The sequence below is a fragment of the Triticum aestivum genome, chromosome 2A (genome assembly GCF_018294505.1).
Source record: "Triticum aestivum cultivar Chinese Spring chromosome 2A, IWGSC CS RefSeq v2.1, whole genome shotgun sequence".
In the NCBI taxonomy this organism is placed as follows: domain Eukaryota; kingdom Viridiplantae; phylum Streptophyta; class Magnoliopsida; order Poales; family Poaceae; genus Triticum; species Triticum aestivum.
Genome location: NC_057797.1, coordinates 707,174,292 through 707,188,819, shown reverse-complemented (window position 1 = coordinate 707,188,819; position 14,528 = coordinate 707,174,292). Strand labels below are relative to the sequence as shown.

The following is a 14,528-nucleotide window of genomic DNA, read 5'->3' as shown; positions in this document are numbered from 1 at the left end:
CGAGTGAGAAAATCTCATCGTAGTCAACTCCTTGAACTTGTCGGAAAACATCTTAACGACAAGTCGAGCTTTCTTAATGGTGACATTTACCATCATTGTCCGTCTTCCTTTTGAAATCCATCTGTACTCATTAGCCTTACGACCATCGAGCCGTTCTGCCAAAGTCTACACTTTGTTTTCATACATGGATCCTCTCTCGGATTTTATGGCCTCAAGCCATTTATCGGAATCCGGGCCCACCATCGCTTCTCCATAGCTCGTAGGTTCATTGTTGTCTAGCAACATGACCTTCAAGACAGGATTACGTACCACTCTGAAGTGGTACGCATCCTTGTCATCCTACGAGGTTAGGCAGTGACTTGATCCGAAGTTTCATGATCAATATCATAAGCTTCCACTTCAATTGGTGTAGGTGCCACAGGAACAACTCCCTGTGCCCTGTCACACACTAGTTGAAGAGACGGTTCAATAACCTCATCAAGTCTCCACCATCCTCCCACTCAATTCTTTCGAGAGAAACTTTTCCTCGAGAAAGGACCCGATTCTAGAAACAATCCATATTGCTTTCGGATCTGAATTAGGAGGTATACCCAACTGTTTTGGGTTTCCTATGAAGATGCATTTTATTCGCTTTGGGTTCGAGCTTATCAACCTGAAACTTTTTCATATAAGCGTCGCAGCCCCAAACTTTTAAGAAACGACAACTTAGGTTTCTCTAAACCATAATTCATACGGTGTCATCTCATCAGAATTACGTGGTGCCCTATTTAAAGTGAATGTGGTTGTCTCTAATGCCTAACCCATGAACGATAGTGGTAATTCGATAAGAGACATCATGGTACGCACCATATCCAATAGGGTGCAACTATGATGTTCAGACACACCATCACATTATGGTGTTCCAGGCGGTATTAATTGCGAAACAATTTCCACAATGTCTTAATTGTGTGCCAAAACTCGTAACTCAGATATTCATCTCTATGATCATATCATAGACATTTTATCCTCTTGTCACAATGATCTGCTACTTCACTCTGAAATTACTTGAACCATTCAATAATTCAGACTTGTGTTTCATCAAGTAAATATACTCAACATTTACTCGAATCATCTGTGAAGTAAGAACATAATGATATTCACTGCATGCCTCAGCACTCATTCGACTGCACACATCAAAATGTGTTACTTCCAACAAGTTGCTATCTTGTTCCATCTTACTGAAAATGAGGCTTTTCAGTCATCTTGCCCATGTGGTATGATTTGCATATCTCAAGTGATTCAAAATCAAGTGAGTCCGAACGATCCATTTGCATGGAATTTCTTCATGCATATACACCAATAGACATGGTTCGCATGTCTCAAACTTTTCAAAAACGAGTGAGTCCAAAGATCCATCAACATGGAGCTTCTTCATGCGTTTTATACCATTATGACTTACATGGCAGTGCCACAAGTAAGTGGTACTATCATTACTATCTTATATCTTTTGGCATGAAAATGTGTATCACTACGACCGAGATTCAATAAACCATTCCTTTAGGTGCAAGACCATTGAAGGTATTATTCAAAATAGAGTAACCATTATTCTCCTTAAATGAATAACCGTATTGCGATAGACATAATCCAATCATGTCTATGCTCAACGCAAACACCAATCTTGGTGGTAGAGGGAGCGTGCGATGCTTGATCATATCAACCTTAGAAACACTTCCAACATATATCGTCAGCTCACCTTTAGCCAGTCTCCGTTTATTCCGTAGCTTTTATTTCGAGTTACTAACACTTAGCAACCGAACCGGTATCCAATACCCTGGTGCTACTAGGAGTACTAGTAAAGTATACATTAACATAATGTATATCCAATATACTTCTATCGACCTCGCCAGCCTTCTCATCTACCAAGTATCTAGGGTAATGCTGCTCCAGTGGTTGTTCCCCTTATTACAGAAGCACTTAGTCTCGGGTTTGGGTTCAACCTTGGGTTTCTTCACTAGAGCAGCAGCTGAATTGCCGTTTCATGAAGTATCCCTTTGTTCCCTTGCCCTTCTTGAAACTAGTGGTTTCACCAACCATCAACAATTGATGCTCCTTCTTGATTTCTACTTTCGCGGTGTCAAACATCATGAATATTTCAAGGATCATCATATCTATCCCTGATATGTTATAGTTAATCACGAAGCTCTAGCAGCTTGGTGGCAATGACTTTGGGGAAACATCACTATCTCATCTGGAGGATCAACTCCCACTCGATTCAAGTGATTGTTGTGCTCAGACAATCTGAGCACAAGCTCAACGATTGAGCTTTTCTCCCTTAGTTTGCAGGCTAAGAAAATCGTCGGAGGTCTGATACCTCTTGACGTGGGCACGAGCCTGAAATCCCAATTTCAGCCCTCGAAACATCTCATATGTTCCGCGACGTTTCGAAAACGTCTTTGGTGCCTCTACTTAAACCATTTAATTGAACTATCACGTAGTTATCAAAACGTGTATGTCCGATGTTCGCAACATCGACAAACGACGTTGGGGTTCAGCACACTGAGCGGTGCATTAAGGACATAAGCTTTCTACTGATCGCATAATCGCTACTATCAACTTTCAACTATATTTTCTCTAGGAACATATCTAAACAGTGGAACTAAAGCGCGAGCTTACGACATAATTTGCAAAAGGTCTTTTGACTATGTTCAGGATAATTAAGTTCATCTTATGAACTCCCACTTAGATAGACATCCCTCTGGTCATCTAAGTGATCACATGATCCGAGTCAACTAGGCCGTGTCCGATCATCACGTGAGACGGACTAGTCATCATCGGTGAACATCCTCATGTTGATCGTATCTACCATACGACTCATGCTCGACCTTTCGGTCTCCGTGTTCCGAGGCCATGTCTGCACATGCTAGGCTCGTCAAGTTAACCCTAAGTGTTTTCGCTGTGTAAAACTGTCTTACACCCGTTGTATGTGAACGTAAGAATCCATCACACCCGATCATCACGTGGTGCTTAGAAGCGACGAACTGTAGCAACGGTGCACAGTTAGGGGAGAACACTTCTTGAAATTTTGTAAGGGATCATCTTATTTACTACCGTCGTCCTAAGCAAACAAGATGCATAAACATGATAAACATCACATGCAATCAAATAGTGACATGATATGGCCAATATCATTTTGCTCCTTTTGATCTTCATCTTCGGGGCTCCATGATCATCATCGTCACCGGCACGACACCATGATCTCCATCATCATGATCTTCATCATCGTGTCTTCATGAAGTTGTCACGCCAACGACTACTTCTACTTCTATGACTAACGCGTTTAGCAATAAAGTAAAGTAGTTTACATGGCATTCTTCAATGACACGCAGGTCATACAATAAATAAAGACAACTCCTATGGCTCCTGCCGGTTGTCATACTCATCGACATGCAAGTCGTGAATCCTATTACAAGAACATGATCAATCTCATACATCACATATCATTCATCACATTCTTCTTGGCCATATCACATCACATAGCATACCCTGCAAAAACAAGTTAGACGTCCTCTAATTGTTGTTGCAGGTTTTACGTGGCTGCTATGGGTTTCTAGCAAGAACGTTTCTTACCTACGCAAGACCACAACGTGATATGCCAATTGCTATTTACCCTTCATAAGGACCCTTTTCATCGAATTCGTTCCGACTAAAGTGGGAGAGACTGGCACCCGCTAGCCACCTTATGCACCAAGTGCATGTCAATCGGTGGAACCTGTCTCACGTAAGAGTACGTGTAAGGTCGGTCCGGGCCGCTTCATCCCACAATACCGTCGAAACAAGATTGGACTAGTAACGGTAAGCATATTGAACAACATCAACGCCCACAACTACTTTGTGTTCTACTCGTGCAAAGAATCTACGCAATAGACCTAGCTCATGATGCCACTGTTGGGGAATGTAGCAGAAATTCAAAATTTTCCTACGTGTCACCAAGATCTATCTATGGAGAGACCAGCAACGAGTAGAAAGAGAGTGCATCTACATACCCTTGTAGATCGCTAAGCGGAAGCGTTCAAGTGAACGGGGTTGATGGAGTCGTACTTGTCGTGATTCAAATCACCGATGATCCTAGTGCCGAACGGACGGCACCTCCGCGTTCAACACACGTACAGCCCGGTGACGTCTCCCATGCCTTGATCCAGCAAGGAGAGAGGGAGAGGTTGAGGAAGACTCCATCCAACAGCAGCACAACGGCGTGGTGGTGGTGGAGGAGCGTGGCAATCCAGCAGGGCTTCGCCAAGCACCATGGGAGAGGAGGAGTAGGGAGAGAGGTAGGGCTGTGCCAGAACTTTGTGTATAGCTCCCATGCGCCTCCCCACTATATATAGGGGTGGAGGGGCTGGTTTCTTGCCCTCCAAGTCCATTGGGGCGTTTGGCCAAGGTGGGAGGAAAGAAATCTCATTATTTCCTTCCCCACCGATTGTTATCCCCCCTTTTTAGGGATCTTGATCTTATCCCTTCGGGATATGATCTTATTCCTTCTAAGGGGGGATCTTGGTGCGCCTTGACCAGGGGTGTGGGGCCTTGGCCCCACTACCCACGTCCATGTGGGTCCCCCCATGCAGGTGGGCCCCACTCCGGAACCTTCTAGAACCTTCCCGGTACAATACCGAAAAATCCCGAACATTTTCCGGTGGCCAAAATAGGACTTCCCATATATAAATCTTTACCTCCGGACCATTCCGGAACTCCTCGTGATGTCCGGGATCTCATCCGGGACTCCGAACAACATTCGGTAACCACATACAAACTTCCTTTATAACCCTAGCGTCATCGAACCTTAAGTGTGTAGACCCTACGGGTTCGGGAGACATGTAGACATGACCGAGACGTTCTCCGGTCAATAACCAACATCGGGATCTGGATACCCATGATGGCTCCCACATGTTCCACGATGATCTCATCGGATGAACCATGATGTCAAGGACTTAATCAATCCCGTATTCAATTCTCTTTGTCTATCGGTATGTTACTTGCCCGAATTCGATCGTCGGTATCCAATACCTTGTTCAATCTCGTTACCGGCAAGTCACTTTACTCGTTCCGTAACACATCATCCCGTGATCAACTCCTTGGTCACATTGCGCATATGATGATGTCCTACCGAGTGGGCCCAGAGATACCTCTCCGTTTACACGGAGTGACAAATCCCAGTCTCGATCCGCATAAAACAATAGATACTTTCGGAGATACCTGTAGTGCACCTTTATAGTCACCCAGTTACGTTGTGACGTTTGATACACCCAAAGCACTCCTACGGTATCCAGGAGTTACACGCTCTCATGGTCGAAGGAAGAGATACTTGACATTGGCAAAGCTCTAGCAAATGAACTACACGATCTTTTGTGCTAGTCTTAGGATTGGGTCTTGTCCATCACATCATTCTCCTAATGATGTGATCCCGTTATCAACGACATCCAATGTCCATAGCCAGGAAACCATGACTATCTGTTGATCACAACGAGCTAGTCAACTAGAGGCTCACTAGGGACATATTGTGGTCTATGTATTCACACGTGTATTACGATTTCCGGATAATACAGTTATAGCATGAATAAAAGACAATTATCATGAACAAGGAAATATAATAATAATACTTTTATTATTGCCTCTAGGGCATATTTCCAACACTTTCTGGGCCAGCGTCCTGAAAAGAAAGGAGTCCAGATTGAAGCAAGTCAGATACAAGATAAAAACAGCAAGATTGAAGAACTATAAGAGCACCAAAGAAGCTTACTCTTCTTCCTCCTCGTCGGAGCTGAGCGCGGAAAGATCGAAGTCCGGCTCCCCTCTGGTGCGGCGAGGCGGAGGAGTAGGATCCCTTGCCCGCTTGGCGGGGGCGGGGGCGGTTGCCCAGGAAGATCCCGCTCCAGTTGCCGCTGCTGCATGAGGCGCTCCCGCGGCAACATGACTTGCCGCGGTAGAGCGTGTCGCACGGCTTGGCGGCTGTTGAGCCGGCTGCCGCCCCGCTATGTCCGCGGCCCTGCGAAGACGCCTTCTTGGCGGGGCCGGGGGCTCCGCCTGCGGCAAGCCTTCTGAGGACTCAGGCTCTTCCTCGCCGGCCTCGCTCAGCTCGGCTTCAGAACCGGCAAGCTCTTCCTCGCCAATGAACTCCGCGCGCTCGGCAAGGTTTGCCGCCTCTGCAGCCTCCGCCTCCTCCACAGTGAAACCGAACGCGCCCGCGGCAGCTGCGGCCGCAACCTCTTCCGCCGTAGTGGCGATGCGCTGCAGCTCCTCGTCGGTGGTGTCACGGGTGAGGCTCTTCTGCTCGTCAGCGTGGACCGACACTTCCTCCAAGGTGTCGAAGAACGCTCGCACAACGTCATCCGCAGGCTCTTGCCAAGTTGGGACGATTTCGTGTGAATCGCACAACGGCATCATGGCGCGGATCCGGTCAAGCGAAGAGTTATTGCACAAAGGAACTACGCCCCTCGGCAGTGTGAATGGGTGCTGGGGGTCGCGTTTGAACAACTCCAAAAGCATCGCATCCAGCTCCAGGACGGTGAAGTTGTAGTTGAGGCCCGGCCGCAGCCTCATGATGTCCGCCGAATTCTTGAATTCCCAGGCAGGCCTCCCCCTCTCCTGCAGGGGGGCAATGCGGCGGCGGAGGAAATCTGTTCCGACAGCACCTATAGTGAGCCCGGCAAGCCTGAGGCGAAGAATCCTAGTGATGGCGATCTTCAGCCTCTCATCTTCCGGGGCCACGTTGCTCCAGTCATTGCCGCGCACTATTGGAGCTTGGCGCACGGCGGTGAAGGGCTGCGGATTCTCCTCAACGATCCAGTACCACTCCGCTCTCCACTCCTCCCACTTGCTGCGGAGCTCACCCTCCAAGTACGCCTCTTTCTTGCCGACTCTCGAGATCCAGGCAATCCCTCAGGCAAGCGGCTCTCCTCTCTCTACCCGAGGTATGAAGAAGTGGCGGAAAAGGGCAACACTAGGGTGGACTCCGACAAAGTTTTTGCACAAATGTGCGAAAACTGCCATGGTCAGGACGGCGTTGGGGGTGAAGTCAAGGAGGCGGAAGCCATATGTGTTCATAATATCACAGAAGAACTCTGAGAAGGGCGGGCAGAGCCCGCAGTAGAAGAATAGCGCGAAGAACGGGTACCCGTTTGGAGCCAGCTCCGAAGCAGCGGCCGGGAGTACCCTCGTGCGCGGATGCGCCCGCGTCTCCGTCGCCCAGAAGAGGAAGAAGTACTCCCTCAGCTCCTTTGCGCCGAGCTGGGGGGTGAAGATCGCCCGATCCTTCCGCAGCGCCGCGAGCCGCTGCGCCTCGGCCGACTTCACGCCCTTTCCCTTGTCGGCTTTCGGAGCCATGGCGGAGGTGGTGGGGAAAGTCGACGGCGTTGGTGATGCTGGTGGCAATGGGGGGCGGAGCGCTGCTCTCTCGGCTTCGAAAAGAAGGGGGGAGCGGCGGAGTTTCTTGAAGATGAAGTAGCAGCAACCAGCGAGGGGGAACGAACTGCCCCTGTTTCCTCTGCTTATAAAGAGGGACGGGGCGGACGTTTCACCCTTCCGAATAAACAACCACCCACGATCTCTCCCACGATGCCGCATTCAATGCGTGCTGTTATGGGAGAGCGCGGTGGATACGGAGCGAGATTCGGCGTGGCCCAGCCCGCGTGTGCCCGTGCCCTGTCTTGGGCCTGGCCCAACAGCGCTCGGCACCGTGTCTGGCCCAGGCCCGGGGCCTCCTGTCGGTGTACTAGAATAGGGGTACCCTAGTACCCCGAACTTGTGCACGGGCAGTTGCAGCACCCCGCGGCAAGGCTTGCCGGGCGAATGCCAAGATCCTCCATGGTTCCCTTGGAGCCATTCAAGAACAAAGTATTTAAGCTCAGGAGACAAGGCCCCGGCAAGAGGAGCTTGCCGGGAAGGCCAACCAAGGCACTCCAAGGAACTTGCCGCGACGCGCCACGCGCTCCGGCAAGGCAACAAGGCCCTGGCAAGAGGAGTTTGCCGGGAAGACCAACCAAGGTACCTCGAGGCCTGGAGAGCGACAAGCTTCCGGACCCGACAAGATAACAACAGCGGCAAGGCGCTTGCCGCGGCAGGCGGCCACTCTGTGCCCGTGCTCCAGCGCATCCACCAACGTGTCGCTCTGGGGGCCTCTCCAGGCGCGCGTGGCGGGAGGCTGTGCAGCCAGCGGTGCGCAGTGGCATGCGAAGCTGACAAGATCGCCATCGTGGCGAACGGTGGCGCCCCTAACGGTCCTTTTCTGCACTGTTTGGGCGACTCAGACGGGCCTTTAATGCCCTTGTCCCCTGCCGTCAGGGTTAGGTAGGGTGCACTGTACAAGCAACTGTACCAACCACCTCATTTTTTACGTTTATACCCTCCTCTGCGTTGCCACCTGTCGGTGACCCCTTTAGCGTATAAAAGGAGGCCCATGCGCAACGTAGAGGGGGTTCGTACAGTTCGCTTCGATTCATTCGTAGCCCAGAGAACACTACGCTTTCTCTCTAGAGCAAGAACACAAGATAATACAACCAGACAAGCAGCAGTAGGAGTGTTATCTCTCCGGAGAGCTCCGAAGCTGGGTAAAACTGCTCGTGTGCTTCGCCTCGATCCGCTCTTCGTGCGACCTCCGCCCCCCGCCGAACCGAAAGGGGCCCGGTCCGCCGGCCCCATAGGTGTTCGTGGATCAGTTTCCCCGACAGTCGTCAGAAAATACTATACTGTAGACGAAAGTAGAGTGCTCCAGTTTGTGCATAAGTAGTCAAAATGGAGTTCAATCCCATCATCTTGATCTGGCGGAACAAGGGAAATCGGTAAATCATCTCATTAATAACACGAAATAATGCGAATGCATAACGAGTCACATAATAATCTCAAGGAAAATCGTTATACGAGCATCAACACAAAGTGAAGTGAATGCTTAACGGATCTTTTTCATGTCTTTTTTCACCTTTTGCCATAGCGTGCACTAACATAACTAAAGTTGGAATCTTCCCGAAATCTTGTGCAAGTCCATCCCCTGTCTACATGATTAACAGAGGAATTTTAACGAACCCACATTATCCTCTGTCTTCAGACTAACAGATGAATTTTCATGTACGTTTGGTTCAATATGAAGCTACTCCCTCTGATCCAACGACAATTATTATTATGGATCGAAGGGAGTACATACTTTCGTTCAAGCAGCCTGCAATCATGCTCTACGAATACTAGATTTAGGTTAAGGCATACTTTTTATCGCACAGATGAACGGTCATCAGAGATCATAAAATAAAACTCAGACAAGTCATGATCTTTGGGCAAAAAATTTTGAAATGAGGATTTCCAAATGGTTTGGATTTACACATGGTGTTGCTGTGTTGCACTTGCACCAACCGCGGCTCACATCGCAAGCCTCAAACAAACACACACACAGAGGCGAAAAGGAGCCAGGAGAAGGATGCGTCCAGTGGGCGACCAAGATGGCCGGAGCCTCAGCACATGAACTTTGATAGATACATCACCGCTTCTCCGTCTCAGGCGAGAGACAAACCGGAGAGACCAATCTCGTTCGTATCGCCGGCCAGATCGGCGATTCTTCGGATCCCGTTGATTCAAGCCAAACTCTACTCTACTGGGCTACGAGCTTTGCCGGCTAGCTCGCGACGGACACCTTCCCGGAGTCCTGATGCCAGCGCCGGGCATCGTATCCGGACGAAAAACGCTGCTGCCTCCGGGCGGCCTGCCTGGAGCAGATAGCGTCGGGCTGCATCTGCTCGTCACGGCACTCCTCGCTGCAGAAGGGCGTATCCCCTCTGTACATGAAGATGTCGCTGTCGCGCGCCAGCGGCTTGGAGCAGAGCGCGCACGCGTCCAGCGTCGGCATGCCGGGCTCGCCGAGCGGCTCGGTGTCGAAGAAAAAGAAGCACGTTGCTGAAGCCGCCATTGTGGGTGGGGGCGAGTTTCGAGCAGAGCTTGGCTTTGCGGTGCGCTTGCTTGCTGCTTTTGGTGTGGGGAGGGGGAGACAGAGGAAGAGGGAAGCGAGCGAGTTGGGTCAAGCGCAGGAGAAGGCTCGGGTATATATGGCGCGTGCGGACGGATGGCGAAAGACAGGACTGTTCTTGAGAGTGTGGCTCTAGCTATAGAGTCAGACCCGCAAGTTTCCCTTTTTTTATTGTCAGATTAGCCTTTCGAGTAGAAAATCTGAAATAGAGGCTGGGTTGAGTTCATTTTGTGGTGCAGACAGTGATGGTCGTGTGGACTAGCTCTGTTCTCTAAACTTCTGTAAGGATAAGTTTTAAATTTGACCTGCATTTGTCCACGAATATGTCCGGGCATTTCTGCGAACAGCGGGGATTGAATCCCATTTATTCGTCCCTGCAACAGTGTCCCGCATTTCCCATCTCCAAATTTATGCAACTCATCTGGCATAGATCATTCGACAATACATATTGCACACAACAATTCAACAGTTAAAAAAACCAAAATTTGGAGAAACACGAAAAGGGTCAAAACACGAAATTTTGCCCCTCCAAGGTTCTACGGTCGTCAGGCTTGCAACATGGCTACATACTAGTACTATAGAGTATTTCAATCTGACAACGGTTAGCTATAACTGTATGTGTGGTTGCAATGCAAATGAACTGGTACTACAAGAGTTTTTGTGCAGCTTTTTAATTAGGAATATGATTTCTGGTGAAAACATAACCTTTGTTTCTGCTCCATGCGTTTACTAACAGAACATGAATTTGTCGTGAGAAAATACAATACTGTAGACGAAAGTAGAGCACTCCCGTTTGTGCCTTCTTATTCAAAATGGAGTTAAATCCCTATCATCTTGATCTGGCGGAACAAGGAAAATCATTAAATCATCTCATTAACAACAACACAAAATAATGCGAATGCATAACGAGTCAAAAAATAATCTCAAGGAAAATCGTTATATCAACACCAACACAAAGTGAAGTGAATGCTTAACGAATCTTTTTCATGTCTTTTTTCACCTTTTGCCGTAGCATGCACTAACATAACTACGTTGGAATCTTCCCAAAATCTTGTGCAAGTACATCCCCTGTCTACACGATTAACAAAGGGGTTTTAAACGGCCGTTTAATTCATAACGAAGCCACATCATCCTCTGTCTTCAGATTAACAGAGGAATTTTCATGTATGTTTGGTTAGGGATGGCAATGGGTAGGGTATAGGCGGGTACAACCTCCTTCTACCCAAACTCATACCCATAGAAACTTTCTATACCCACCCACTTCAATACCCATGGACATAAACTGACACCCTTACCCATACCCATCGGGTATCTTATACCCAATGGGTATCCATTGGGTACAATATATAGCACGTATGTGGCCTCCTCCAGTGGGTGGCCTCTTGGAGGCATCAGGGGAGTATGAGCAGCGGTTGGTGGAAGACCGACGTAGTGGAAGGCGGTGGTGGGAATTGAGGATCGCTGGATCGAGTGTTCGACAAGAGTCTGGTAGCTAAGAGTCGATATTTCATCTTTTGAGGAGTTACATAGGACGTATGAGGAGTGGCGAGCAGGTGATTATGAGCTTATGAGCTATGACTTGTTTAAGGAATACAAGATTTAGGGTTGGACCATATGAGTTGGATGTTAACCTCACATGTTATAGGAGTTATTTTCATTTATTTATTTTTTCTGGGTATCCATTAGGTTACCCATGGGCACAATTTCTTATCCATGCCCTACCCATATATTTTGCGGGTATGGATACCCATTATCCGTGGGTAGAAAATCTCTTCAAGTCTTGTCCATACCCATTGTTTTCGGGTAGGGTATCCGCGGGTACCCATACCCATGGGCAAAACTGTCATCCCTACGTTTGGTTCATAAAGAAGCTACTCCCTCCTATCCAACGACAATTAGCATACTCCCTCCTATCCAACGACAATTAGCATGGATCGAAGGGAGTACATACTTTCATTCAAGCAGTCTCAACCATGCTGGACGAATACTCGATTTAGGTTAAGGCATAGTTTTGTTGGACAGATGAACGGTCATCAGAGATCATTAAATAAAACTCAGACAAGTCATGATCTTTGGGCAAAAGTTTGTGTTGAAACGAGGATTTCCAAATGGTTTGGATTTACATATCACATCACAAGCCTCAAACAAACACACACACAGGCGAAAAGGAGCCAGGAGAAGGATGCGTCCAGTGGGCGACCAAGATGGCCGGAGCCTCAGCACATGGACTTTGACAGGTACTACGTACTACTTCACTGCTTCTCCGTCTCAGGCGAGAGACAACCGGAGAGACCAAGCTCCTTCGTATCGCCAGATCGGTGATTCTTCGGATCCCGTTGATTCAAGACAAACTCTAGTCTACTGGGTTACGAGCTTTGCCGGCTAGCTCTCGACAGACACCTTCCGACACTCTTGATGCCAGCGCCGGGCCTCTGTTCCCGACGAGAACCGCTGCTGCCTCCGGGCGGCCTGCCTGGAGCAGATAGCGTCGAGCTGCATCTGCTTGTCACGGCACTCCTCGCTGCAGAAGGGCGTGTCCCCTTTGTACATGAAGATGTCACTGTCGCGCGCCAGCGGCTTGGCGCAGAGCGCGCACGCGTCTAGCGCCGGCATGCCGAGCTCGCCGAGCGGCTCGGTGTCGAAGAAGAAGGAACAACCTACTGAAGCCGCCATTGTGGGTGGGGGTGGGTGGGAGCGAGTTTCGAGCAAAGCTGAGGCGCTGAGCAGAGCTTGGCTTTGCGGTGCGCTTGCTTGCTGCTTTTGGTGTGCGGGGAAGGCCCGAAGGGAGACAGAGGAAGAGGGAAGCCAGCGAGTTGGGTGAAGCGGAGCGGAAGGCTCCGGTATATATGCTGCTCTGGTGCGTGCGGAGGGCGAAAGACAGGACTGTTCTTGAGCGTGTGGCTCTAGCTATAGAGTCAGTTCCCGCAATTTTGCCTTTTTTTAGGTCAAATTAGCCAAGCTTCCTTTCGGGTAGAAAATCTGAAATAGAGGCTGGGTTTGATTGATTTTGTGGTGCAGACAGTGATGGTCGTGATGGACAAGCTCTGTTCTCTAAACTTCTTCAAGGGTAAGTGTTAAATTTAACTCTCATTTGTCCGCGAATATGTCCGGGCATTTCTACGAACAGCAAGGATTGAATCCCACTTATGCGTCCCTGGAACAGTATCCCGCATTTCCCATCTCCAAATTTATGCAACCCATGTGACGTAGATCATTCAACAATAAATATTGCACACAACAATTCAACAGTTGAAAAAAATCAAACGACCCAACAATTCAAATATCTTCCACGACAAATATATTAATAATTCATGCATAGCTAAATGAATCAAAAGGTTTTTTTTTCATGCGCACTTTGATGCCTTTGCGCATGGTGGTGATCCACTTCTTGGCGTCATCGTCCGTGAGTTAGTATCGGCCAACATGATTCTCGGCTACTAGTTCTCGATGAATCTCATGACCCTCATCGCTTCCTTGTCAATCTCAATGCTTCCATCGCCTTCTTCCTCTCAAGCTCCATATGGTTTGATGCCTTCATCTTCTCCATTCACATCTTCTCTCACTCGGTTATCAACATCTCTCTGGTGTGGACATGGGTACCTCGGATACGACCAAAATTTTCACACATGGTTATAATTTACAAAAGAGTTCTATTAGTAATTATATAAATTATTGTTTTGTTGCTCGGGAGAGAAATACAATACAATCTTTTATTTTATGTAGAAGAATTGTATAAGCCACGTGTCAAGATGTGTGAGGGAGACACAGAGGAAAATGTGCATGCGCATATACAAATCCATGAAGATGCGGCTCAGGTGGCAATCCATACAAGCACGTCATGTATAGCAAGACAATCCGAAGCAACATACACCAAATTCAGGTGAGCCAACCCAGGCGCGAAAACTAAGATCGATTCTTTCGTTTTATAGACCTGCTTGCCTTAGGCCTCCATATATATTCCACAATTCATGAGTTTTAGATTAGACTCGGGTTTTTGTTTAGACATTGTTTAGCTTAGAAACAGTTCACTTATGTGAGAGGTGTAGGACTACCGCTTTGTTCGGATCATGTACTCCATCGGTCCGAAAAAGCTTATCCTTCAGATAATGTATCTATCACCAAATTAATGCTAGATACATCCATTTAAGGGACAAGCTTGGGACAAGTTTTTTCGGACTAAGAAAGTGTCAAGAACCCCATATTTATTGGGTTATTAATTTATATTCGTAATTAAGATTGCATTATCATAGTTTGTTGGCTCTTCGATTGCTTGCTGGAACTCGAACCATGTTGTTCAGATTGATCATTCCTACTCCAAGGTCAATAACCATCAGAATTGGTTTAGCAATTGCCGATGCATATTGTCGATGGTATAGCTAGATCGTTAAGGTCAAATTCCACCAAATAGATAGTTATCCCACTCTCATTGAAAGATCGGGTCATGTCCACATCAGCGGTTCTTGCGCACGCGGCTCTTTGAGTTCGAAAACGGTGTCGCGACTCCACCGATCCAAGATCCATGACAACTAGCAAGGTGACGGGATGCAAC

General features: G+C 48.1%; 2 protein-coding genes across 2 annotated transcripts; both read right to left on the bottom strand.

Annotated features, from left to right (window-relative positions):
* Positions 1-9,255: 9,255 nt before the first annotated feature.
* LOC123186075 (FCS-Like Zinc finger 2) lies at positions 9,256-10,012 on the bottom strand. The gene has a single exon (XM_044597868.1). It carries the CDS (start codon positions 9,920-9,922, stop codon positions 9,632-9,634), a length of 291 nt encoding a protein of 96 aa, XP_044453803.1. The 5' UTR covers positions 9,923-10,012; the 3' UTR covers positions 9,256-9,631.
* Positions 10,013-12,045: 2,033 nt separating this feature from the next.
* LOC123186074 (FCS-Like Zinc finger 2) lies at positions 12,046-12,808 on the bottom strand. The gene has a single exon (XM_044597867.1). The coding sequence runs from the start codon at positions 12,650-12,652 to the stop codon at positions 12,362-12,364; it is 291 nt and encodes a 96-aa protein (XP_044453802.1). The 5' UTR covers positions 12,653-12,808; the 3' UTR covers positions 12,046-12,361.
* Between the last annotated feature and the right edge of the window lie 1,720 nt (positions 12,809-14,528).

Coding starts and splice junctions, on each gene's coding strand:
- LOC123186075 (XM_044597868.1), bottom strand. CDS start 9,922: ATGGCGGCTTCAGCAACGTGCTTCTTTTTCTTCGACACCGAGCCGCTC.
- LOC123186074 (XM_044597867.1), bottom strand. CDS start 12,652: ATGGCGGCTTCAGTAGGTTGTTCCTTCTTCTTCGACACCGAGCCGCTC.